This window comes from Trachurus japonicus, chromosome 12, assembly GCF_045865225.1.
Source record: "Trachurus japonicus isolate A0001 chromosome 12, Traja_1.0".
Lineage (NCBI taxonomy): Eukaryota > Metazoa > Chordata > Actinopteri > Carangiformes > Carangidae > Trachurus > Trachurus japonicus.
This window is the reverse complement of record NC_140918.1, coordinates 1,953,342-1,978,441: the sequence shown is the minus strand read 5'-3', so window position 1 is coordinate 1,978,441 and position 25,100 is coordinate 1,953,342. Positions and strand designations below refer to the sequence as shown.

General features: G+C 43.4%; 3 protein-coding genes and 1 pseudogene across 5 annotated transcripts in view; 3 read left to right on the top strand and 1 right to left on the bottom strand.

The window, feature by feature from the left end:
* Positions 1-15,273, top strand: part of LOC146976787 (polyubiquitin-like) — a 40,270-nt gene extending 24,997 nt beyond the window's left edge. Inside the window, exon 2 of the mRNA XM_085792580.1 lies at positions 14,621-15,273. Coding sequence (XP_085648706.1) covers positions 14,621-14,872 — 252 coding nt within the window. The 3' untranslated portion in view covers positions 14,873-15,273. The remainder of the gene's footprint in view (positions 1-14,620) is intronic.
* LOC146976788 (polyubiquitin pseudogene) lies at positions 382-11,065 on the top strand (annotated as a pseudogene). The gene is made up of 3 exons (XR_015037304.1): positions 382-460; positions 9,604-9,846; positions 10,869-11,065. The product of XR_015037304.1 is annotated as a polyubiquitin pseudogene (transcript).
* Positions 15,274-15,644: 371 nt separating the features above from the next.
* Positions 15,645-18,281, top strand: LOC146976786 (ubiquitin). The gene is made up of 2 exons (XM_085792581.1): positions 15,645-15,678; positions 18,053-18,281. Exons 1-2 carry the CDS (start codon positions 15,651-15,653, stop codon positions 18,256-18,258), a joined length of 234 nt encoding a protein of 77 aa, XP_085648707.1. The 5' UTR covers positions 15,645-15,650; the 3' UTR covers positions 18,259-18,281.
* Positions 18,282-19,467: 1,186 nt separating this feature from the next.
* The window catches only part of LOC146976784 (electrogenic sodium bicarbonate cotransporter 4-like), a 54,961-nt gene continuing 49,328 nt past the window's right edge, over positions 19,468-25,100 (bottom strand). For both annotated transcript variants that reach the window (XM_085792564.1, XM_085792563.1), the window contains exons 25-26: positions 23,014-23,066; positions 19,468-19,802 (exon numbers count right to left, since the gene is read on the bottom strand). In XM_085792564.1, coding sequence (XP_085648690.1) covers positions 19,496-19,802; positions 23,014-23,066 — 360 coding nt within the window. In that variant the 3' untranslated portion in view covers positions 19,468-19,495. The remainder of the gene's footprint in view (positions 19,803-23,013; positions 23,067-25,100) is intronic.

Sequence of the window (25,100 nt, the reverse complement as noted above, 5' to 3'; positions counted from 1 at the left end):
ATTCAGCTCCAGACCAAAGCAACAACTTCCTGTGAGTGAGTCCAGCTACAACACTGCTGCTTCAACCTGCTGACACTCCACACACTGAAGGTGAGTTTGACTAAAACCTGGACTCAGAGTCACAGTAAACTTCAGTCAAGTCAGTAGAGGAGGGAGGGGAGCCATGACTGACTCTACTTCCTGTCTGCTGTGTTTTCAGCTTCACTCACAGACTAAATGGCTTCCAGATTAGAGGAGGATCTCTGCTGTCCGGTCTGTACAGAGGTCTTCAGAGATCCTGTTGTTCTGTCCTGCAGCCACAGCTTCTGTAAAGACTGTCTGAAGAGCCGGTGGAGAGAGAAACAAGATCAACTGTGTCCAGTTTGTCAGAGAAGATCTTCAATGGTAAATCCACCTGTTGACCTGACATGGAGATTAGGTCTCAGAGGAGGCATGCAGATCAAGATCAAGACCCCGTTTGGTAAGACCAGAGATGTCACGGTTCGACGTGGTATCCATCAGTCAAAGCAGAGGAATCGCGACAAGGGACCCTAGTTTTGTGGCGCATGGAGTTTATGTTGTGATCAGTGAACACTTCTCATCTTTGTTACACAGGGTTTCAAGTTACCAAATGTGAGTGTCTTAGTGGAAAGATACTCACATTTGTTTTTTTTACTCTGGACAACTGAAACTCAAAACCAAGTCCAATGCATAATGCAGGGTCTAGTTCTAGTGCTTTCAGTAGCCTACCTCCAAAATCTTTTCAGATATTCCATTCGCAGTCATGTCCCTAGTGTCAACAAAACCCTCTGATGTCTCAGACACACCTGATTAATCAGTTGTCAGGTTGTGCGTGCCGCTCCGTTTTAATACTGTACATCTGAGAAGGAGCGACGCAGCCGTCTCCAGCAGCTCATTCTGGATATCTGGGCTCATAAGAGTTCCACTTTTAGACTCTCCTCGTTTTCACAGTAGCCAGGCAACAGAATATCCTGCTTGGCACAAAAAAGCACAATGTGTGCACGATTTTTTTTTCAATAAAGGCAAAATGAGCTGCATCTCTTTTGAGCTGATTGAGGATATTTCCTCATCCTCCTGCCTGGTGACTTTTTTTGCTTTGGCCGTTGCGGAACAGTGTGCTTTGCTAGCTTCATGTTTAACAGAAAACTGGCTCATTTGCTTCCAGTCACTGAAGACCGTCTTAATGAAACAATCTTCAGTGTTAGCATCGGGGAAGTGGCGACACGCTTTGCAAAACACTGCATTTCTGGATATGCTATACTCAACCCATTTGAACTTATCGTACCATCGACATGAAAAACTTCTGTCGCTCTTGTCCTTCTCTGTTCTTGCAGTAGGGAACTTGTAGTCTAGGTTGTGAAGCTGGCTCATCCACAGCAGATAGGTCTGTTACGGCAGCGAGTTGAACAGGGGCTTCAGCAGGTGCTGTTGGTCGTGGAGGACAGTAAGAAGGCTCGGGCTCAGCCTCGTCAGATTCTGTATAACTAGAAACATGCTCGGCGGTGGCTTGGACGACTTGAGGCAAGTCGTCATGCTCTTCTAGTCGTGGTCTTTATTTTAAATAACCTAACACATAAAAAAAAGGAAAAAATCCAGAGTGCTCAGAAGGTTCAAAACATGTGACGAAGTCGCTCTTTGATGGGAACATTGGTCAAAAAAGGAAAATCCAAGGCACTCTTCTTCAATTCAATTCAAAGAACTTTATTTTTCCGTTAGGAACTTCATTTGTGTAAAAGCGTCAGTGCAAATTTAAAGATAAATAAGCAAATAAGTACATATAGATAAATACAAATGTTAAAAAGTTAGAAGTGCAAAACAAATGTTCAGTGGCGTAGCTGGGCTGTATTCCACATGGGTTTTGAGGTCCAAGGGGCCCGCGTGCGCAGCGGGCCATATTGCACACACAAATAGAGGACAGAAAAAATCATATTTTAGATGAGTGTCCTTCAGAATGATGCTGCTAAAGCTCAAAACCTCTATCAAATGATTGTACAACGTATGAACATTATCTCTGCAGTGGTTGATTCTGATAAAGTGTGCTGTTACTGTTGTAACGAATGTGAGCTGGAAAGACTGAAATGTTGTTGTTGCTACAACTTTAAATAAAGTTGAAAAAAAACAAACAAAAAAAAACAACAAAGGTTCGGCCGCTCCTAAAGCCCGTCCGGACCGATTTAGATGTAGCTAACACCTATCAAAGTTCTGTTCAAACTGGAAATATTGTGGATTTACCTTACAGTCTATGGCAGGGGTGCTCACACTTTTTCAGCCTGAGAGCTACTTTTCAAGTGACCAAGTCAAAATGATCTACCAACATGATTCACGTTTATTTATATAGCCTAGTATATGAACATACATAACACTTCATATACAATATGTCGGTGTAGCCTACCTTTCATAACTGCATGAATCCATATGGCACAATAAATGTCTATGCGGGGTTAATAACGCTGCAGCTGCATTTACCGTGGCCCCTGTCTGTATGCTTACCTGTGTCTGTCTATGTGCAGGCAGAGATAAGAGATGGTGTTTTTTTAATAATCATGCTAGCGTTTCACCATCTCTCATCTCCGCCAGTCAGCCTCTTAAACTGCCGCCTCTATCGCGTGCGTGCGCACCGCACGTAAACACACGTGAGGAAAAAAGTGTTAATTAGTGGGAAACACTGATCAAGCTGTGCGTACGCACACCTCTCCGCAATATTCCATTGATAAATCACACCGGAGCCAAGAATGGCGGACATGAACACACCTCATACTCCCCCAGAATGCCTCAGCACAACCATATATGATCAGCACGTGCATAATTAAGTAGCCATGTGCTCTGTGGAGCGGAGTAACAACAAAGACAACGGGCGGAGAGCGTGACTCACCCGGAATGATGCTTCGGCGGACCTGGCCTCGCTTTTGAGGTCGGTTGTGAGAAAAATGCCTGCTGTCCAGACAACTGTGTTTTTTTAAATATACTTTTTTTTTGTTCTTCATCACGCGATCGACCCAATCGTAATGAGCACCCCTGGTCTATGGGATTTACCCATAAAACAAACTTTTCACGGCAAAACAGCAAAGGTAAGAGGAAATGTACAACCATGTTTTGGTCAAGCAGTGTCTGTGTGTGCTGGACTTTGCTGGTTTTTGTCTTCTCTCTCTGCCGTGCTGCTGTGCAGCCTCGGCTGCTATGTAACGTTCCAATCTTTGTAGCCCTTTCATATGAGCGGTAGCTGATGTGTTTTGCATAATGCACAGTACTATACGAGCCAGAAATGTGGCGACTGGGTCCACACAGAGGAGCTTCATGAAGTTTGATGTTTAGTTGTTTATTTGAGTAGTGTTTGGGCTGTGTTTGGGTCATAAAAACATGGTTTTTACAGATAGATAGATAGATAAGCTTTATTTCGGTGTCACTCCACAACACACAATAAAAATCCAGAGACAATATAAAAATACAGTATTGATTACAAAATGACCCGTTCCCCCTTGACAAAATTAAAAGTGTTGGGGACCACTCAAAAAGAGAGTTGTGAGACACCAACTACTAAAAACATGAATAGAAACGCACATTATGGTACCATACAAACAAAACAAACAAAAACAAAGCAAAACAATTATTTTATGAACTGGAACTCATAAGAAACAGTCTTCTATTGAGGATGAGGTGGCAGGCTTTGGCACATTCATTAATACAATGTTTACCAGCTAAAATGACACACAATTTATTCATATCATCAAAATCATTAAAATTAAAATAAAACTTAGAAAGTGTACTAAATAGATCAGCACGAATGTCCATATAAGTAACACAGTGCAAAAGAACATGGGCTTCTGATTCAATGGAGCCAGAATCACATAAAACACAGTAACGTCTCTCCAATGGGGTGTTTGTGTATCTACCAGTTTCTATTGCTAAAGGAGCGACTCCACATCTAAATTTAGCAAGAGAACTTCTATGTTGTCTTGAAAGTATATTCTTTACATCAGCGGTACTCAATAGGCGGCCCGCGGGCCGCATCCGGCCCGCCGAACCTTCCAATCAGGCTCGCGACTGAGTCCTACTAGTTTACATGTTACTGTATACTGTATTTCTCGGGCTCCGTGCGCCTGTAAGTCAATGCGCTGGGACATGGAAACACGTGCGGAGCGTTTGTGTGTGCCTGTGAGGCGCTGCACTGGGATACAGAAACGCTGACGAACCCAAATCACCATGCGCGAGTGTTTGGGGAGCGGGCTGGACTGCAGGGTTTTCCCTGCCTGTCTGCAGAGACCGTGGGTGATTTTCACCGCCGTCTTGGTTCAACCGTGTGTGCATCATGCATGGGGGGCCGTTCAGATGAAGCGTCTTTTGCGCGCGCTCAAACCCATTCAATGTAGCCGCGCGTCATGCACGCTCACAACTCAAAAGCCGTAGCTGCGCGCATTTGATGAGACGCAATTGTTTTTTCGTGCACGTCAGCGGTGCACAGCTGCACGACCTGCTCCCCCCCGCTGTTGTGTCCCGGTGCCCTCGGCCTGTGTCTCTCCTACTGTTTCCCACTGAGCTCTGCCTCGTTTGAAAGGTGAAGGAAGCCCATGTGTGGAAAGACGTCGCCTCCGAGATGTAGAATGTGTGTTATAGAAGAGAAACACACATTTCAGGACCAATGACTTGTATAACAGAGTCAGACGTCCTGTGATGGTCAGCCTCCTTTCATATTTAAGCTGAAAATCACAGGGCATGTCTGAGGATACAAGTCAGCAGTGTAAAGCTCCAGCATGATATGTAAATGATGATATGACAATGTCAAGATTTTTCATTTTATATCATACAAAACACCATGAAGTGTATAAATAAAAATTATGTGCTTACAAGTAAAATAAAAAATATTTAAATTATTAGACGAAAAAGGTGAATTTAATTTCAATCTAGGCCTATTTGAATGTGCGGCCCCCAAGGTGTCGGTTAAGAAAAATTCTGGCCCTTCGAAAAATGTATTTGAGTACCCCTGCTTTACATAATGCTCTGTCTCAAATGTACCCTTAAATAGGCAATAGGTGCGTAATTTATTCCCCTCTGGTTTATTTATTAACTGTAGCCATGAGTCCTCATCTGCCTTTGACACAGCCACATCAAAACATTTAAGGTCGTTACTAGAATAAACCATATCTGTACAAGCAAGATGAGGTAAATTCATAGTACTGAAAAAGGTTTTTACCGTTTGCATATAATTTTTTACATTTGTCAAATGAGCCGCCCACTGAAAAACACGTTTACATAATCGACTGTCAGACATTCCACAGAGTCTTTGCCAGTTTTTAAAAATACAGGACCACTGATGTTGCCATGGGGTTTTCCAGCCCATATCACCTTGTATAGCAGCATTTGGGGTGTATTTACCCACACCTAGATAGAATCTACATGCTCTATTAAACACAGCATTAATAGGAGAATAACTTTTGTATCCCCAGACAGCAGCAGCATAGGTCAAAATAGGCAGGACCAAGGATAATTTAGTATAGCATTTAAAAGGAAAACCACCTATACATTTACACTTGGCTATGATTGCACCTAGGGCTCTATTCGCATGCATTGCTAAATTCTTGACAGTTTCATTATAATCTAGAAATTCTGTTAACATCAAACCCAGATATTTATACTCTTTAGCTGTTGCCAGAGTAAACGAGCCGCAGGAGAAACTAAACTCAGACAGGGGCATTGATGGATTTCTAAAGTGCACCACTTTGGTTTTATCAGGATTTACATTCAATTTCCAGTCCTGACACCAACTATGAACAAAATTAAGCATCTCCTGAAGCCCCTCCTCAGTTTCAGAAATCAAAACAATGTCATCTGCATATAACAGAATGGATATTTTTTCGTTACCAATAGAGACACCTTTATCTAAGGCCTTAATTGCTAGAGACAGATTGTCTATATACATGGCAAACAGAATAGGAGATAGAATACACCCTTGTTTAACTCCAATATCAACTGGAAACCAATCTGTGAGACGTCCATTAACCCGAACACAACATTTGACATTTTCATACAAAGCAATGAGACAATTCAACATGTTGCCATGTAGGCCTAATGCGGACAACTTATTCCAGAGCATGTTTCGGTCTATGTGATCAAAAGCTTTAGAAAAATCTATAAAAGAACAAAAAGTAGCTTTCTTCAACTTTTTCCTTGTGTCTATGATTGTAGTTAAAGTAGCAATATGGTCAAGGCAGCTCCGTTTCTTTCTAAACCCGTTTTGCTCGTCTGCTATAATATCGTTAGCTTCTGCCCATTCGGCAATACGACTATACAGCACAGAACAGAACAGTTTATACACAGAAGATGTCAAAGTGATTCCCCGATAGTTTAGAGGTATTCTGTTGTCTTTTCCCCCAGCTTTGGGGATGGGGTTAATAATACCATATTTCCAAAACTCTGGTACCACACCATTTGAAAAACAATAATTAAAAAACCTATTTAAAATATTCAGTGTGTTACCATTTTTCAATACATCAACTGGCACCCCGTCATATCCATAAGCTTTACCCTTTTTAGCTGCTTGTAGAGCTTTTATGATTTCATGCTCTGTAATTTGCTGATTCATGAAGGAGCCCTGGTTATGTGCATATGTAGTGACTGTATCTCTGATGCAAGAGTCACAATGGTTATTAGATTGAAACAGACCGGCAAACTCACACCTCCAGGTCTCTAAAACAGCATATTTATCAGTCTGTACAGTCCCATCAGGCCTCAGTACCTCCCAGGGAATCTCTGGGCGGCGTTCACTGCCAACACCAAGCTGGTTAACCTGCTGCCAGAAGGTCCTTGGGTCGTTACTCACTAGTTCTTGGATGTTTTCCTGCTGTAATCTCCAGTATCGTCTTTTAGAAGCTTGGACTGAACGGTCAAACTGCTTCTGAATGTCCTTCATTACAGCTTTAGCCTGCGCCTTAGCTGGACCAGGGGGGCACAGTATCCATTCCTTCTCCGCTGAGCATAAAGCCTTCCATAGTGAGGAGTGATGATCTGTCCACCAAACTTTTTTACTCCTCCTCTTTTTGTTAGAACAGCCATGTTGAATAACAACATCTCTGTGAGGGATCTGATCTTGCATCTCCTTTTTCAAAATGTCACAGAACTGTGTATACACAGCATCCACGGCAAGCTGGCAAGCGGTGACATCCCCCAACTGTGCTGCACAGTCCCTCAGTGCTGTTTGACATGAGGCACTTGATAGAAAATGATCAGGAATGCTGGGTAGATCAAAAACAGTGAATGAGACCATATCCTCATTCCTCTGGGTGGTACACATGGAAGGAGATATTAGTCCAGCAGGAAGAACCATAGAGCATATAAGGCAAGAGTGGTCAGGAATAGTTCTGGATGTGTCAATAGTGGAGACACAGCCCGCCTCTGTGAAGAGGTCCTTACTCCTAATTACACTAAATTCACTAAACCAGTGCAAAATTTCATAAGGCACTATTATATAATCAACAACTGATAACCCTTTTGATGATACACATATAAAATCATTATTGAGGTAATTCCTCCCATTTAAAATACAACAATTTGCACTGATGAGAAACTGAATAAATAATTCCTCATAAGAGTTAGATACTGTATCCACTATATTTCGTTCTTCTACTGCATCCACCCCCTCAATATAATCCTGTACATTTGCACAACGGCTGTTGAAATCACCCATAATGCAAAAGGGACCAAGTTTCTGAAATCTAAATACATTTGAAAGAAGGCTCTCATAAAAGTCTGCTGCATCAACCTGCCTGGTGGAATTTGCTGGTGGTAAATAGCAAACAGCAACAGAAAACACATGGTTTATACTGAGGTGGGGCTTCGCAGTCAGCTTCAGCCACAATATGCCTTCCACAGAGTCATCAAGGATTTCACAGTTGTAGTCCGTACACATTCTGTCACTAATAAAAAGTCCCACTCCCCCTGATCCAGAGCGAGCGCGATGATGCAGTCTAGTTCTGTTCTGCCCGAACCACCTGTATCCAGCAACAGATACAGCTTGCACACCAGTCAGATGAGTTTCTGCCACTCCCATTAGATCCAAGCCCAGATGCTTAATACACTGTGAACGTGTTTTATTGTTTTCTGATGATGTATTGATGTTCCAGCTTTGTACATTCCAAAACCCGCATGAAACCTAGCGCTGGGCTGCTCCCCCCGCTGCGGTGTTACTGCGTGTTGACCGGACCGACGTGTTAACTACACGCCCGCCTCGGACAGCGAGTTTGTCCGTGCCGATTTCCTTTAAAATCGCATGGAAGCTGGACTCAATAGCCCGCTGTTCAAAGGCAATGTCATGATTAATATACACCTTCTTGTACTCCGAATGTTTCTGTAATGTTGCTTTTTTGCTCATTACAGATTTCTTGTGTTCATGACAACCAAACTTGGCGATTATAACCCCCGGTTTGTTGTTACGTGACTGTTTCCTTTCTGCGGACACGCACTCAATGTCTTTGATTTTAAGTCCGTCTTTAATTAAACAGTTCACGGAGTTCAGCGTGACTTCATTCACTCTGTGTGGAAGATTTCTAATCACCACGTTGAGCGCTAAATCACTGCTCCTCACTCCAGGTGCGCTCGGGCCCGGTATAGCAGCCGCGGCGTCTTCCAACACTTTCAAACGTGCACTAAAATCACCCACCTCTGAGCTGAACTGAGGGTCAAAAAGGGGGTTATCCTTCACGGTCGCCTCCAGGTTGTTAACATGTTGTAGACCAGCTTCTGTTGTTTAATTTGATGTAGGCTAATAGACGCATGGATCAGCTCAAATTGGGAGGGGCCGCGCCCGCTCGTATCCCCCCTTAATATGCAACATAATGCAGTGACCCGGTCTGATGTTACACTCTGTGCTACCTGCCGCTGCGACGCAAGGCAGCCGCGGTCAACCGCGTCCCGAACCTCCCTATGACCAGCCCGCCCCTGATTTAAACCAAAAAATAAAAAAAATAAAAATCCTCGGCAGTGTGGGGGCCGCAGGATTTCACCACAAGAGGGCCCATGGGTTTACAAAACCCACCAACCCTACGTCATCTACGCCACTGCAAATGTTAAAAAGAGAAGGACACACACACACACACACCCTAGCTAGCACACACTAGCTGGACCAAGTCAGCTGTTCAGCAGTCTGATTGATAATGGTATGGTACAAAAAGCCTTTATTTATACAATGGTTATATTGAATAAAAACATGTGAGTGGGTTACAGCCCATGCGTTTCGGCAGAAGCCTTCTTCAGGGTTTAACCCTCAGCATGCTGATGCTCCTTATATAGGAAGATTGGAATCACCTGGAAAGGTAAGAGGATCATGGGAACATGGGAGAAGAGGGAACATGACCAGTCGATGGCACCACCAATTGTTCAACCATGACATTCAGAGAAACACCATGTCTCCGTAACAATGGAAAAGAATTACAAAAAAGGACTGAAATCAATGTCTTCATTTAAACCTGCATAGGTGGTAGCAGACCGGTCAACAGTCAGTCTTCGTCAGTGTGTGTAGTGTCAAAGTGCTGTGGGACCCAACAATTAATGATGAATTGTATCATGCTTGGAAACACTGTTTCAACACGATAGTTTCTGTTTGTCCGTCACCAGGTAAGACCATCACCCTGGACGTTGAGCCTAGCGACACCATCGAGAACGTCAAGGTCAAGATCCAGGACCAGGAGGGAATCCCTCCAGACCTGCACCAGCTGATCTTCACTGGGAAGCAGCTGGCGGATGGACGCACTCTGTCCGACTACAACATCGGGGCAGAGTCCATCCTCCACTTGGTGCTGCATCTCAGAGGAGGAGGAGGAGGGATGCAGATGCCGATCTTCGTCAAGACCCCGACCGGTAAGACTGGAGATGTTACGATTCGACATACAGTAGTATCATTCTTTCAAAGCAGAAATAGATGTTTGGATACTCGTTTCACCATGTGAAATCACGTGACTTTCCAACTCTGCACGCGGAAGCTGAGCGCGAGTACTGCGCGTGTCTTATCGGGCGCTTGGGCGGTTGCACAGGGAGCTACTTCTCCTCCTCTTTCCGCGCCCGTCAGACATCGACTGCAGTCGCCCATACTCGTATTCACTCGGTTTTCCTCACACACATGTCATTTTAAACGTGTGTGTGTGTCTCGTGTGCAGACGCAACTGACAAATATTTAGGCTATAGACGGACAAGCAACAACTTAATTAATCATCATTTTATTTTGAAAATTGACCGGATTCTCTCGCCTTTTCTGTGCCCAACTTTTGGTACGATCTGGTCTATCCAGCTTGACAGACGGTGCTCTCGGCGCTCGCGGGAAAAATAGAACTGAACCGATCTGAAGCGCTGCAGGCGCGCGCACTGCGCTCCACAGCGAGAGATGTGCGACCAGGCAGACCTGTTAACATGTGGCCGAACTGAAACTGCCTCCGCTCCAGGGCGCTGCGCTTCGGTTCTGCGTCCAGTGCGTCCAGGCTGTAACAAGATACAATGATGAGGTTGATGACAGATGACAGGAGGAGCTGAGGTGGAGGTGGGTTGCAAAAAAGCCGGCAGAGGAAGCAGCAGCAGCAAGGGAGGTGATGTCGGACTAGAGCAGTTTAAATAGCGGCGCTCTGAATGCAGTTCCCCAGTAGGAAGCAGCCACGGGGAGTCAGCTGAGCCATCAGCTGATCTGCACCGGTGATGACAGCTACGCTGTTGATGCTGATTCAGAGCTTGACGTCATGGCCTGCCACAACTAACGCTACGCTTGATTTGTTAAACGTACACAACAGTTCATGACGCCTCGCCCTTTATTGTTCTGTGTAAATGCTGTGGTGTTTAATGTTTAATTGTATCAAACCATTTCAACACGATAGTTTCTGTTTGTCCATCACCAGGTAAGACCATCACCCTGGAGGTGGAGCCCAGCGACACCATCGAGAACGTCAAGGCCAAGATCCAGAACCAGGAAGGAATCCCCCCAGACCAGCAGCAGCTGACCTTCGCCGGGAGGCAGCTGGAGGACGGACGCACTCTGTCTGACTACAACATCTTGGTGGGGTCGACTCTCCACCTGGTGCATGTACCCTGTTAAAAAAGCCTGAAGCAGTGGAGGCTGGTCCATAGAGTCAGAGGAGGTTGGTCCTCCTCTATTTTTGAGAGGCCAGAGGAAGATCAACATATTTTTAATAAAGAGTAACTGGTTGAAATAAACCTTTACCAAATCATTTATAATATATTTTTAATCTCTTTTATGGAAGAAAATCCACTAAATCCACTTGAAACAGTTCAACAGCGCCGCCTGCAGGCGGAGGAGACAGAGTAGTCTGTGTGAGGAGCAGGGAGCAGGAAGGTGGGGGCTAGAGGAGGACCAAGGGGGCAGTTGTCGGTCTGAGAAGTGAAGCTCACTTCCGCGTTCAACAAACTGCAATCCCCTCTTCTTCCTCTGGGGGCTGGTGTCAGAAAGCAGCTTTCTCCATAGACCCCCATGTTAAAATTTACAGGTTTTGAACACTGGCCTGCTTTTTTTTTTTAACGTTACATCCCACATCTATGATAAAGGCTCTGTCTTTTTCATTAATTTAGGCCTGTGTTAATCTGAAAACAGTAAGATTCAATAAAATGATCTTGTTTTTTAGAAATCTTGTAAGACATTGTTTAATTTTCATTGAATATAAGAAAGTAGGGATAAGTAGTCAACTAGTAGAAAATAACATGACGCCATGGACTGGTGAGCCTGTCCGGGTCCTGGCACTGGTCCGACCTCCCATTAGTCCGACTTCCCATTAGTCCGACTTCCCATTAGTTCGACCTCCCATTGGTTCGACCTCCCATTAGTCCGACAATCGGAGTAATGAGAGTTGGAACTAATGGGAGGTCCCCATTAGTTCGAACTGGACTAGTTATTAGTCCAACTCTCCATTTTTACCGTTCACTATGCATTTATATCATTATTCATATAGGCTCCACCTGTCAATAAGACACACGTGGAAGAAGAGGTGCAGTTTATTGTGTTTCACCAACGAGGAGCTGTCATTACGCACGACTTTTACGCACTGCTGCGCGCTCATTAGTGTCCATAACACTCACACTCATATCAAATCAAACTTACATTACAGACAGGTGGATTGAGTTCTCTGTCTCTCTCTCCCACTCCTCCATCCATTGATCCTTTTTTCCTTTCTGGGATCAAACGGATCATGTGCATAATTAACTGCAAAACAAGCACTTCATATTAATAACATATAAGGCTCATTATGCTTCCAGCCTGTCTAGCCTCTACCTGCTGTTTTTACTAAACTCCTTTCTTCATTGCCTGAACCTAACCAAAGCCAAATTTACTTTTTTTCTCTCTCAGTCTGCTGTCAGCAGGAGCAGCTGCAGCAGCCTCGCGCCCGTGAAGTGAGCTCAAGCCGGCCAGGTTCAGCCGTGCTCGAGCGGAGGGGGGGAGAGAAAAAAAGTGTATTTCTTTTACTCTGTACTCTGGGAGGGGGGGCTTTGATTATCAGTTTACACATCTTGATCAGCATTTATGATGGTTGTGCGCGATCTGACATGATCTGGCTCCTTTCTGGGCCGTGTGTGTGTGTGTGATGTGCGTTTCTGTGTGTTTCTGAGAGCTCTCTCTCTTTCAGTAATTCTCGTTATTTTTAAATTCTCACAGAGAGAGAGAGAGAGAGAAAGCTGCATGCTCCTATCAATGGAAGAGCTTGTCAGAAAGTAGCGATGACAGTTCGAACTGGTCGAATTGGTTCGACCTCCTATTGGTCCGACTTGTGGTTGATTTTGTCGGAGTAACGGGAGGTCGGACCAATGGGCAGTTCCCATCCTGTCCTCCCCAATTTTTTCAGTCACCAAGCCAGGCCAGGTTTCAGTCACCAGGTGTCTTCAGGCCCTGAAGCTATAGTATAAATAGTTTACATAATAAATAGTGATTGCTGATCATTTAAAAAAAGGTTCATTCTAAAAAAGGGATTAAATAGCCTACATTTAAAAAAAGTTATACAACTGTTAAAGTTATTTTAAATATGTATGGTATTGATTTATGGTTGTGAACAATTAATATGTTGTCTTGATAATTGTCTAGAGATCATCCTATAAAGTGAACAGGTTACAGGAGTGTCAGGTGCGCTGTTTGTGCACGAGGGTGGGACAGTGTGAACTAGGAACGAGCCAGAGCGTGAGCATCAGCATGGTAGAGAGGCAAAAGTGAGCTTTAAGTGTGTTAGACAGTGTGTATCCTGTTCTGTGCCATTGTTAACACAGCAGTCGAGTGGAAGAAGACGGGGTGCATGTTACGAAACAAGAGCGACTTCTGCGCTAATCGCAATTGCTAATGCTAATGCTAATGTTTAGCTGAAGTGAATTATAGCCTCAGTCAGTAGCCTACACTACAAGTGAACAGACAATTTCTAGATACAGTTTAACGCAAGGGGGCAGTTGTGGGTCTGAGAAGTGAAGCTCACTTCCGCGTTCAACAAACTGCAATCCCCTCTTCTTCCTCTGGGGGCTGGTGTCAGAAAGCAGCATTCCCCATAGACCCCCATGTTAAAATCACCCACTTTACATCCTCAATAAACATGATCAAAGCCTGGTGTCAGCACGTTTTTTGGTCTCAACCGATAGTTTCTACCCCCGCACACACTCTGAGGGGGGTGAATTTTTTTTTAACTCTATAGTTTTACTGTTATTAGGTTAAAACTCTGGCCAATTAGGGCGCGGAAACGTTGAGTGACAGGTCCGAGCAGCTCCGTGGACAGCTGCTTCGAGGCCAGTGGGCGGGTTCTCGGCCGGCCAATCCAACATGGCGCTGTTCAGGCCGCCATATTGGAGTCACAAAAACGACTCCCCAAAACCAATGGGGGACGTCACGGATGCTACGTCCATTCTTTTTACAGTCTATGGTTGAACCCCATGGTTGGATGAGTGACACTCGGGGACAACTGCTTTCGGACTGAGAGTACGACAGAGCCCTGATGGAGGAGCAACCAGGGCTGAGCTGTGCGTTCTGCTGGTGGCGCGGACAAGAAGGACAAGATCATCGATCGTGGCGGCGAGGAGCTGCGGGAGTCGGACCTGTGCCTGGACTGCACTTCCAGCGGTTGGTTAAAGACACACAAGGAATAAGGTACACACTTTATTTTGCTCACCAGAGACCAAAGGGGTCTTGTAATTTTGGGCCACAACGATCCCGAGCCACGCATCAGGCCTGCAACATTATATTTTGCTTTGAGTAGCCTACATTTAATTTGCCGGCTTTAGGAACAGTATTTCCTCAGGTGTGTGTGTGTGGGCCCACAAAATAAATTGGTTGTGTGAAAAAAGTTACCTTAAAATGATATTTTGAGTTTCTATCTGGGGTTTTTTTTTTAAAGGTATTTTGTGTACACTATTAGGCTACTGACTGCACAGTAGTGCAAGAGTATTTTCCTGTGCAACAGGTGAATTTCATTTTGAAAATTTAAAGGGTACATATATTAATTTATTTTTTATGCTGAAACTAAATTCATTATTCCACAATATCTAGTTGAAGAGAGTCATTTCATGTTTAAAGGGACAGACACCTTTTGAAGGTGTAGGGTTAAAACACAATTAATAAATATAATAAATGAACCCAGAAGCCCGCCCTATTTATTGAGGACAGCGCTACATGCATCTCAGAGGAGGCATGCAGATCTTCATGAAGACCCTGACTGGTAAGACCATCACCCTGGAGGTGGAGCCCAGCGACACCATCGAGAACGTCAAGGCCAAGATCCAGGACAAGGAGGGAATCCCCCCAGACCAGCAGCGTCTCATCTTCGCCGGGAAGCAGCTGGAGGACGGACGCACTCTGTCCGACTACAACATCCAGAAGGAGTCGACCCTCCACCTGGTTCTCCGCCTGAGGGGAGGAAACTGAGCCGCTCCTCCTCCTCCTCAAAGATCTGCATCGCCGCCTCCTCCTGACCAACACCACCATTCCTGTTCAATAAAGTTCAACATTCCTGAGGTTTTTTTTGCTCTCACTGGCTTTTAATGGTCTCATGTTACATTTTACTGCATCAGCTGATTTTTTGTTTTGTTTTTTTATTGAGTTAAACACACAAACAGGATGTGATGATGATGATAAAATGAACGAGTGCATGTTTGTGATTTGAAGTGTTCAAACATTAACGAGAGTTCACTAAACAAGTTTCATAAGTTCATGTGTGAAGATCCGAGACCTGAAACGCTTCTGTTTTTATTGGGACCTTGAACGCAGCATCAATGGAAATGTTGTTAAATGTTGATCAAAACTAATAAAACAGCTTCTCACTGTCACATGGTGTATTCATTATTAAATTATGGGTTATTTATGGGTGTTATATTACGGGCTGTAGCTAATTTATGACTGGCTATCATTAAACACAGTGGACAAAGTCACAGGAACAACTTTGTTGTACTTTGTCCGTCCCAGAGCGGCAGACTGAAGAAGAGACGATCAGATTCAGCTTCAGACCAAACCAACAACTTCCTGTGAGTGAGTGCAGCTACAACACTGCTGCTTCAACCTGCTGACACTCCACACACTGAAGGTGAGTTTGACTAAAACCTGGACTCAGAGTCACAGTAAACTTCAGTCAAGTCAGTAGAGGAGGGAGGGGAGCCATGACTGACTCTACTTCCTGTCTGCTGTGTTTTCTGCTTCAGAGATCAACATGCAGATCTTCGTCAAGACCCTGACCGGTAAGACCAGAGATGTTACGGTTCGACGTGGTATCCATCGTTTAAAGCAGAGGAATCGCGACAAGGGACCCTAGTTTGTAGCGCATGGAGTTTGTTTATGTTGTGATCAGTGTACAATTCTCATCTTTGTTACACAGGGTTTAAATATGGGTTACTAAATGTGAGTGTCTTAGTAGAAAAGGCGTGTGTGTGTTTTGGTTTTTTACACTGGGCAGCGGTTCTCAGTGTATCAGGGTAAACCTGATTAACTTCCTTATTCGGTCTCGCTGAGCTCGGACCTCCAGGACCAAAGCATCCGTTTCCTCCTGGGAGAGGTTTGGCCGTCTGGCGTCGCTGTCTCCTCCATCCACGTCGAAGTATAAATTAATAATTAGCTAGTGGATGGGCATGCATTAAAGTGGGTGTGCAGAAACCTTTGGCGGGAGATTAACACAGTTTATAGCCTACATAATAATAACAGTACCAGGAAATATATCAAAATGTAAAAAAGCAAAAAACACAAGAAAAAGATTATGATATGACCTGATTATGAAAAGATTTTATTCTGTGAGTAATGGGGGCGGGACTAGATAAGCTTTTGCTTCTCCCGCTTTGCCTTTCGGCCATTTGTATTGTATTATTTGAACTAAGATGAAGTGTGATGATGATGATTTTAATTGAAAACATGCCCGAAATAAACAAATTGATTGATTGATTGATTGATTGATTGATTGATTGATACAGCATACAACTACAGTGCCAGCCAGGGCGATGAAACACAGGTTATAGCCTATGTAATGACACAGTGCCAGGAGGTTGAAACGCAGTTTATAGCCTGAAACGCAGCCTGTAGTCGATCCAAAGCTGAGACATGAAGTTTAAATAATTTGAGGTTCCCTGACAGCGATTAGACAATACAAAACAATAAACATTTATTATGCCTTAAAACTTTTTTTTTTTGCACAGCTTCATTACGTCACGTGTTATTTATCATATCAGTCCAGAGTGGAGTTTTTGCTGCTTTGTTCTGATAGTTTCATTGATTCACGACCAGAGAGCCAAACTCAAATGATCGAAACCCCTTCCCACTCTCACCAGCATTTTGTACAATTGTCATCATTCAGTCCTGAGCTGCACAAGCCTTTCCCAATTTTCTTCCACATTTTTGTATGTGTTGTAAATATAATTTTTTAGACCCGCAACAATTAATTGAACAATAATCGGTTATTCAATCATCAACCATTTTGATAACGGAATAATCAGTTTCTAGTAGTTACTTAAGAAAAAAAAAAAGTCAAAATTCTCAGATTCCAGCTCCTTAAATGTGAATATTTCTGGTTTCTTTGTTCCTTTATGACAATAAACTGAGTCTCTCGTTGGTTTGTGGACAAAATAAGACATTTGAGGACGATGTCTGGTGGTTTGAGAAACACTTTTTCAACATTTTATTGACCAAACAACTAATCGATTAATTGTTTAAATAATCAACAGATTAATTGATAATGAAAATAATCGTTAGTTGCAGCCCTTTAATTTTTGTATTTCTATCAATGTTGCAAAACCTTTATGACATACAGCACTGATGTTATGAGACAAGTGTAGCTGGAAAAACAGTCAAAAATTTCGAGATGCACAAACAACCTTAAAGGTACAGAAAAGAAAATTGAATTTAAGCCCACTCTGGGTCATATAATTAGTGTAATAACTCATCTATCAGACGATGTAGGCCAAACTTTGTGCAAAATTCTATTTTTGAGTAAATCCGGGATGAAAGTGTGTATTTTAGTGTAGTTTTTTTTTCGCATTGGATAATGCAGGCGCACGGATTATACGTCAGCCTGTACACGATTCACCAGCCACTGATATTGGATCCGTAATCCATCATTCAAACGTCTGAGACACACACACACACACGGAGCTCGGTCTCGCCCCAAGCTTTGAATATCCCGCCCGCTCGATAACGACCAATCAAATTCGTTTTCCTTACTCGGGAAAACTCGTGTTGCAGCTTGTGACAACTCGGCGCGACAAACAGGACAAACGGCCATTTCTGTACACCTTTAATTGTTAAATGTACACAACAGTTCATGACGCCTTGCCCTTTATTGTTCCGTGTAAATGCTGTCGTGTTTAAAAGAATAGTTCACTCAAAATCGAAATTTCATTATCCGTGGCTTCTCTGAGTTACAGGGGGTCTCGGCGTAGCAGTGCATGTCCATATAACGGTGGCAAATGGATACCAACTGTCTTCGTAACAAAAAGACACACCAAAAAACATCCAAATACCTCCATGCTGCTCGTATGTAATGTCCGTCTTGTTTTGAGTATTGAGAGTGAAATTTCAATTTTGAGTGAACTATTCCTTTAATGTTTAATTGTATCAAACCATCACCAGGTAAGACCATCACCCTGAAGGTGGAGCCCAGCGACACCATCGAGAACGTCAAGGCCAAGATCCAGGACAAGAAGGGAATCCCCCCAGACCAGCAGCAGCTGAGCTTCGCCGGGAAGCAGCTGGAGGACGGACGCACCCTCTCCGACTACAACATCCAGAAGGAGTCGACCCTCCACCTGGCTCTCCGCCTGAAGGGAGGAAACTGAGCCGCTCCTCCTCCTCCTCCTCAAAGATCCGAGACCTGAGACGCTTCTGTTTTTATTGGGACCTTGAACGCAGCATCAATGGAAATGTTGTTAAATGTTGATCAAAACTAAAAAAAACAGCTTCTCACTGTCACACGGTGCATTCATTATTATATTGTTATTATTATTATTAAATAGTCAGATTCTAGATGGAAACCTTTAATAGTTATTACATGTATTGCCTCAGGTCTAGAATGTTTTGTCCGTAGTAACTCAACGGTGTTGATTTTAAATATCAGATATTTAAAATCAACACCGATAGAAAAGTATCAGTGAAGAATAAACAGGTAAAAGTTTTTACTCCTGACCTCAGTGTAGTTTAGTTTTTAACCAGTAGAGGTCACTACAGACCAGTTCAAACACACTGAGGGTTGGTTTTTTATGGGATGTTTGGGCATACGGTGTACACATGACACAATAATAATAATTCATATATAAAATATGTATGTAACATGTCTATAAGAATGAGTTCATACTGTGAGCTCTGACTGATTGATCTGTATCAGGACAGAAAGATTATTTTAAAACCAGTCATAGTACAAGATGTTATAATAAACAGTCACAATAATCAGTTTTGTGTCTTAAATGTAAACTAGAAACTGATTTCAGCATTCACACGCATTTCCAAGAACGGAAATGCGTGTGAATGCTGAAATCAGCTGAACACCATTGCTGGAGAAATTGTTGAAACAATGTTGAATTAACTGAAGAAACTGCTGAGGTAATATTGAAAAAGGCTAATAAACAGTCACAATAATCAGTTTTCATGTCATAAATGTAAAATAAAGGGCGGCTCCAACAGTTTAAAATGTTTTATTACAGTTTCAGGGCTCAACAACAAAGCGTCGTGTCAATCACCCTCTTCTCTACCGTCCTTTAAATGCACAAGAGAAAAAAACCAAAATAAACAATAAAACACAGATAGTGAATCACCGATCGATACTGATCAATACAGTCTAACACTGGTTCACAGAGGGTTCATGTCTTTTTATTTTATTTATCATTATTATTATTATCAATAACACATTTTTGGTTGTTTCTTTCTACAGGGAGCAGGTGGAGGTTCAGGTGTGGAGGAAGGGGGGCGGGGCTTAGACAGAACCACTTCCTGTTTGTAGCTCAACCAAATCTGTGTGTGTGTGTAGGTGTGTGTGTGTGTGTGTGTGTGTGTGTGTGTGTGTGTGTGTGTAGGTGTGTGTTACAGGACGGTCTCAGCACAGTGAGCCTGCAGATGTCTGTACAAGTCTCTGTGTGTCTCAGGTGTGAGGGGGCGGGGCCTGTGTTGCTGTTGTTGTTGTTGTTGTCGTTGTCGTCGTCTGGAGTGGAGGTCCGACTCGTTGCTGTCCGACGACGACTCCACCTGGATTCGGACCCGGGGCGGCGGCGGGCGAGGCGGCGGCGGCGGGCGGAGCGCTGCGGTGACGTCACCCGGGGGGAGGAGGAGGAGGCTCGTCTGGGAGGGGACGGGGGAGGGGGGGCAGGAGATCTTCAGGTGCAGAGTGATGCTGAGGAACAGTGGGGGAGGGGGGGAGGGGTTACACTTTAAAGGGATAGTTCAACATTTTGGCCCAAATTGTGCCCATTGCCCATAATAATCCCTATAGTCATAGCAGTAGGTTCGTTACCTTTAATTGTCGGTGCAAGCTATTTTTAGAACAGCGGAGCAGAGCCGTGAGCTGCTCAGAGCTACGCTACGGAGGCTCATTATGGGATTTCTTGGTTTCCCTCATCAAACTCATCAAATACACAATCCAACAACTCCACAACGCTCTGGTGGACAACTTATGACCAAGGGGGCAGTTGTGGGTCTGAGAAGTGAAGCTCACTTCCGCGTTCAACAAACTGCAATCCCCTCTTCTTCCTCTGGGGGCTGGGGTCAGAAAGCAGCATTCTCCATAGACCCCCATGTTAAAATCACAGACTTTACATCCTCAATAAACATGTTAAAAGCCTGGTGTCATCAGGTTTTTTGGTCTCAATCGATAGTTTCTACCCCCACACACACTCTGAGGGGGGTGAATTTTTTTTAAACTCTACTGTTTTACTATTATCAGGTTTAAATTTTCGCCAATTAGGGCGCGGAAACGTTGAGTGACAGGTCCGAGCAGCTGGGCGGGTTCTCGGCCAGCCAATCCAACATGGCGCTGTTCAGGCCGCCATGTTGGAGTCACAAAAACGACTCCCCAAAACCAATGAGGGACGTCATGGATGCTACGTCCATATTTTTTACAGTCTATGGGTGTGAGCTGCACATTCACCACGCTATGAGATAATAACACAACGTTACCACACAGAGTTGTTTTAGAGGGAAATTCATGCAAAACCACTGATGCACGTTGCCTTCAGGGACAGTTTTTCATCAACAGTCTCTGTATTTCCCTCTAAAACAACTCTGTGTGGTAACGTTGTGTTATTATCTCATAGCGTGGTGAATGTGCAGGTCACAACTTGTCCACCAGAGCGTTGTGGAGTTGTTGGATTGTGTATTTGATGAGTTTGATGAGGGAAACCAAGAAATCCCATAATGAGCCTCCGTAGCGTAGCTCTGAGCAGCTCACGGCTCTGCTCCGCCGTTCTAAAAACAGCTTGCACCGACAATTAAAGGTAACGAACCTACTGCTATGACTATAGGGATTATGGTGATGGGCCAGTTTGACAAAATGTTGAACTATCCCTTTAAGTCTCCATCTCACACACACACACACACTCTCAGGTGTTTTTCTAAAGAAACAACCAAACCAGTGAAGAACCTGCTCTGTTCAAATCAGCGTCATGTTCATCATCACAGACGTAGTGACTTATTTTGTCTGATGGCAAATTTCATTTCCATGAGATGAAGTTTTCCAAGTTCCTTCCAAACTCCGACTTCTTTACAATTTACAACGGTGAACGCGGAGCGGCTGCGCTGCATCCACATGGATAACTCTGTTTGCAAAAGCCGAGTTATGATAAAAACTTCCAGATCGTGAGCTGTCATGAGTTTTTTGATCGTCATCTATTTCAGTTCTGCTCGTCGTAGAGTCCCCAAATTTACACATAAGGTGTGTTAAAGTGTCTATTTTCATAATTTAAAAAAAAGCAAAAAACGTAAAATTACGTTATTGGCACTCAACGCATGGTAAACGAAAAACGTAAAATTACGTAGTTGGCACTCAAAGAGTTAATATATGACCAATTATTAACCCCCAGGGGAAATGTTTGAAATATTCACATCATGAATTGTCATCTATACCAAATGTTTGCATTTATTTTAATCGTTTTTTGTTTTGTTTCACTTTTCTTTTTTTAAAAATTAAAAATGACACGCTAACATTTAAATTCCTACCAATTCAATGTTACCTTAGTTAAATGGACCAGTATCTGAGCATTCACCTTTATTTTGGCGCCACATCTGCCGATAACGTTCCAACATCATCTTTTTGGGAATGTGACGGTATTTAGGAATCTTTTTACGATTAATTGATTGTGGCGTTTAATACCACGATTAACTGTGAAAGCAAGTAATGGTGACATCCCTATAATAATATGATCAATAATAATGATAAGGATCGGTCTGGACGGTGATTCAGGTGGAGACACGACAGGAAGTTACAGGTGAGAGAAGGAGAGCAGGGCGAGCTAGAGCAGAGGTTTTCAAACAGGAAGTCGCAGTTTTCTTTTTAAAAACAATAAATCTCCAGATCAGGATCCACAAGAACAAACTCTCTGAGACGTTTTCTCAGTTTGACGTTGTCTCAACGTGTTTTCTTTAAAGGGATAGTTCACCCAAAATTCAAATTTCTACTCATTATCTCCTCCCCCTCATGTGGACTAATATAAGGGCTGGGAGAAGTTTCAGAGTCCTCCGTGGCTTCTCTGAGTTACAGGGGGTCTCGGCGTAGCAGTGCATGTCCATATAACGGTTGCAAATGGATACCAACTGTCTTCGTAACAAAAAGACACACCAAAAAACATCCAAATACCTCCATGCTGCTCGTATGTAATGTCCCTCTTGTATCGAAGCCCCAACATGAGAAATTGTTCTGGAAAAAATTAAATAAGTCTATATTTCAAGCTTGTTTGTAGCGGAAGCTCCCAGTGTCTCAGTTCACTGCTTTGCCTGTGTCTGTGCAAATCTCGCGTGATTTGAACTGACCGGCGGAACAATTTCTCATGTTGGGGCTTCAATACAAGACGGACATTACATACGAGCAGCATGGAGGTATTTGGATGTTTTTTGGTGTGTCTTTTTGGACGAAGAAAAGTGAGCTCCGTTCACAACCATTATGGACAAATACTGCTTTCTCCCAGCCCTTAGTCGACATGAGGGTGAGTAGATGAGTGAAATTTCAATTTTGGGTGAACTATCCCTTTAACGAGCAAATTTATTTATTTATTTTTTAAACCAAAAACATAAAATAATGACGTCACCACCCGGCGGGACGGATTCTGTGGATTAAAGTCGGACTCAACACTTTGAAAACCTCTGACCTAGAATCTGTACAAGTGATTGAATATTGATCTGTACACAGTCCTCAGTGTTTCTGTACAGGAAGCTCTTCAAAATAAAACGTCTAAGATCATCGTCGTCATATATAAATACAAGTGATGCAGCAAACTGAGCAGAGTGTGTGTGTGTGTGTGTGTGTGTGTGGTCATGTGTGCTCCCAGCCCGTGTGTGTGTCCGGTGCGTGGATCAGGTCGCTGTAGGGAACGTGCAGCTTCAACACACAGTACCTGCGGTCTAGTTCGTTCTGGTCGGACGTGACTGTCGAGTACGGGTTCGTCTCCTGCAGACACACACACACACACACACACACACGCACACACACACACACACACACACACACACACACGCACGGAGAGAAACCACATGCACAGAAACACAACAAGTATCCACAGACGAGTACAAACACAGAAACACACACACACACACACACACAGATAATAATAAAGATGAACATGAGATTCCTACTTTCTTGCAGCATCGTCATTACATCTTCACGTTAATCGTCATGGTAACGACCGGTTTACATCAGCAACTTTATCATAATTAGCTCAAATCTACTGAAGCGTGTTGCGTTCACTTGAAAAAAAAAAAAAAAAAAGCAGTTTTATGGATTTATTTTCTGACTTAACGAGAAGCTCCGACCTGGAAGTAACGTACAGTACGTGAGGATGGATTTCAAAATAAAGGCGCCCCATCAGACTGTGAGTGACTCTCTGAGGTGGAGTTCTGTAATAACAGGTTTAGAGCTGCAACTAACCATTATTATCATTATTGATTAATCTGTCGATGATTTAAACGATTCATCGATTAGTTGTTTGGTCAATAAATTGTTAAAAAATGTCTAAAAACATCAACCAGTGTTTCTCAAACCACCAGACGACGTCCTCAAATGTCTTGTTTTGTCCACAAACCAAAGAGAGACTCAGTTTATTGTCATAAAGGAACAAAGAAACCAGAAATATTCACATTGAAGAAGCTGAAATCAGAGAATCTGGACTTTTTTTCTTTAAAAAAAACGACTCAAACTGATTATTATTATCAAAATAGTTGACGATTAATTTAAAGCAGATATCAGTGGAATGTTTTTGTTAATATAAGTCCTAAATAGTCCTATTTTCCGTCAGCAATCACTTACATGAAGTATTTCAGCCTAAACACGAGTCTCTCCGTCACTCTGCTCTGCTGTAACCCGAGGAGAAAATTTTCCTTGTGGGATACAAGTGTTATCCAATGAGGGGAGAGAACGGCATGAAGGGCTGTGTGTGCAGCCAAGGGATGCGCGTGAATGTGGTGACGTAGCACGAGGACCAATTGATGCCTGACAAGGGCGGGGGCTGCTAACTCATGGTGCGTTCAAGGAAACTCGTACTTTGTGTTTTTCCTTCCTGTGAAGTCATACCAGTTCGATCTGGTACGAGTTCACGGGTCGGAAGTTACGAGTGGCCGTTATAGGGAACTTTCACAGACAACAGGACGGTAAAAACACGAGCTACGGGTTACCTGGAACGCTACCAAGTCGTAGTTGTGACTTGAAGCTGTAACTTACGGTTTCAAAAGCCTGCCTTGAACACAGCATTAGCCGAAACGGCCTGCCGATGATATCTGCTTTAATAATCGATTATTGTTCGATTAATTGTTGCGGCTCTAAATAGGTTGTTTCCTCTCAACATCCATCTGAATCAGGGAACACAGTGACAATAAGAAACATTAGTGTCGTTAGGCTTTTACTTTGAAAACCTACATCACCTTGCAAACTATGCAATGCAACTATGAATCAATTTTGGGAGGTGACCTTTATTTTGAAATCAGTCCTTATACGCTCTTCCTGTCGTATAAACATGAAGCACAAAACAATAATAGATCTAATAGATCTAATAGATCCATGATGAAGTGGAAGCTGACTCCACCACAGCGGTTCAACGTTACGTGAAGGTTGAAGCTTCTCGCCGGATTTTAAAATCTCGTTAAGTCAGAAAAAATATAACTTTTTATATATTTTTTGTGTTTTTTTTTCATGTGAAAGCAACAGGCTGAGGAACAAATCCAAACAAATCCACGTGACACACAAACACCAACACCAACACTGCTGGGACAGAGGAGCAGCTACTCACAGTCACAGGTCTGGTTTTTTTGGGTGGGGGGAGTTACGTGGGTGGGGTCTGGCTCTGCAGCCTCCATGGGGGTCTTCACTGGAGGGGGGGGCGGAGCTGTGGGGCTGTGGGGGGGGGGAGTGACATCATCATGCAGGACAAACACACGGAGCATAAAGGACGAGGACGCACGTGTTTTATAGTTCTGTTTTCTTTTTTTTTTT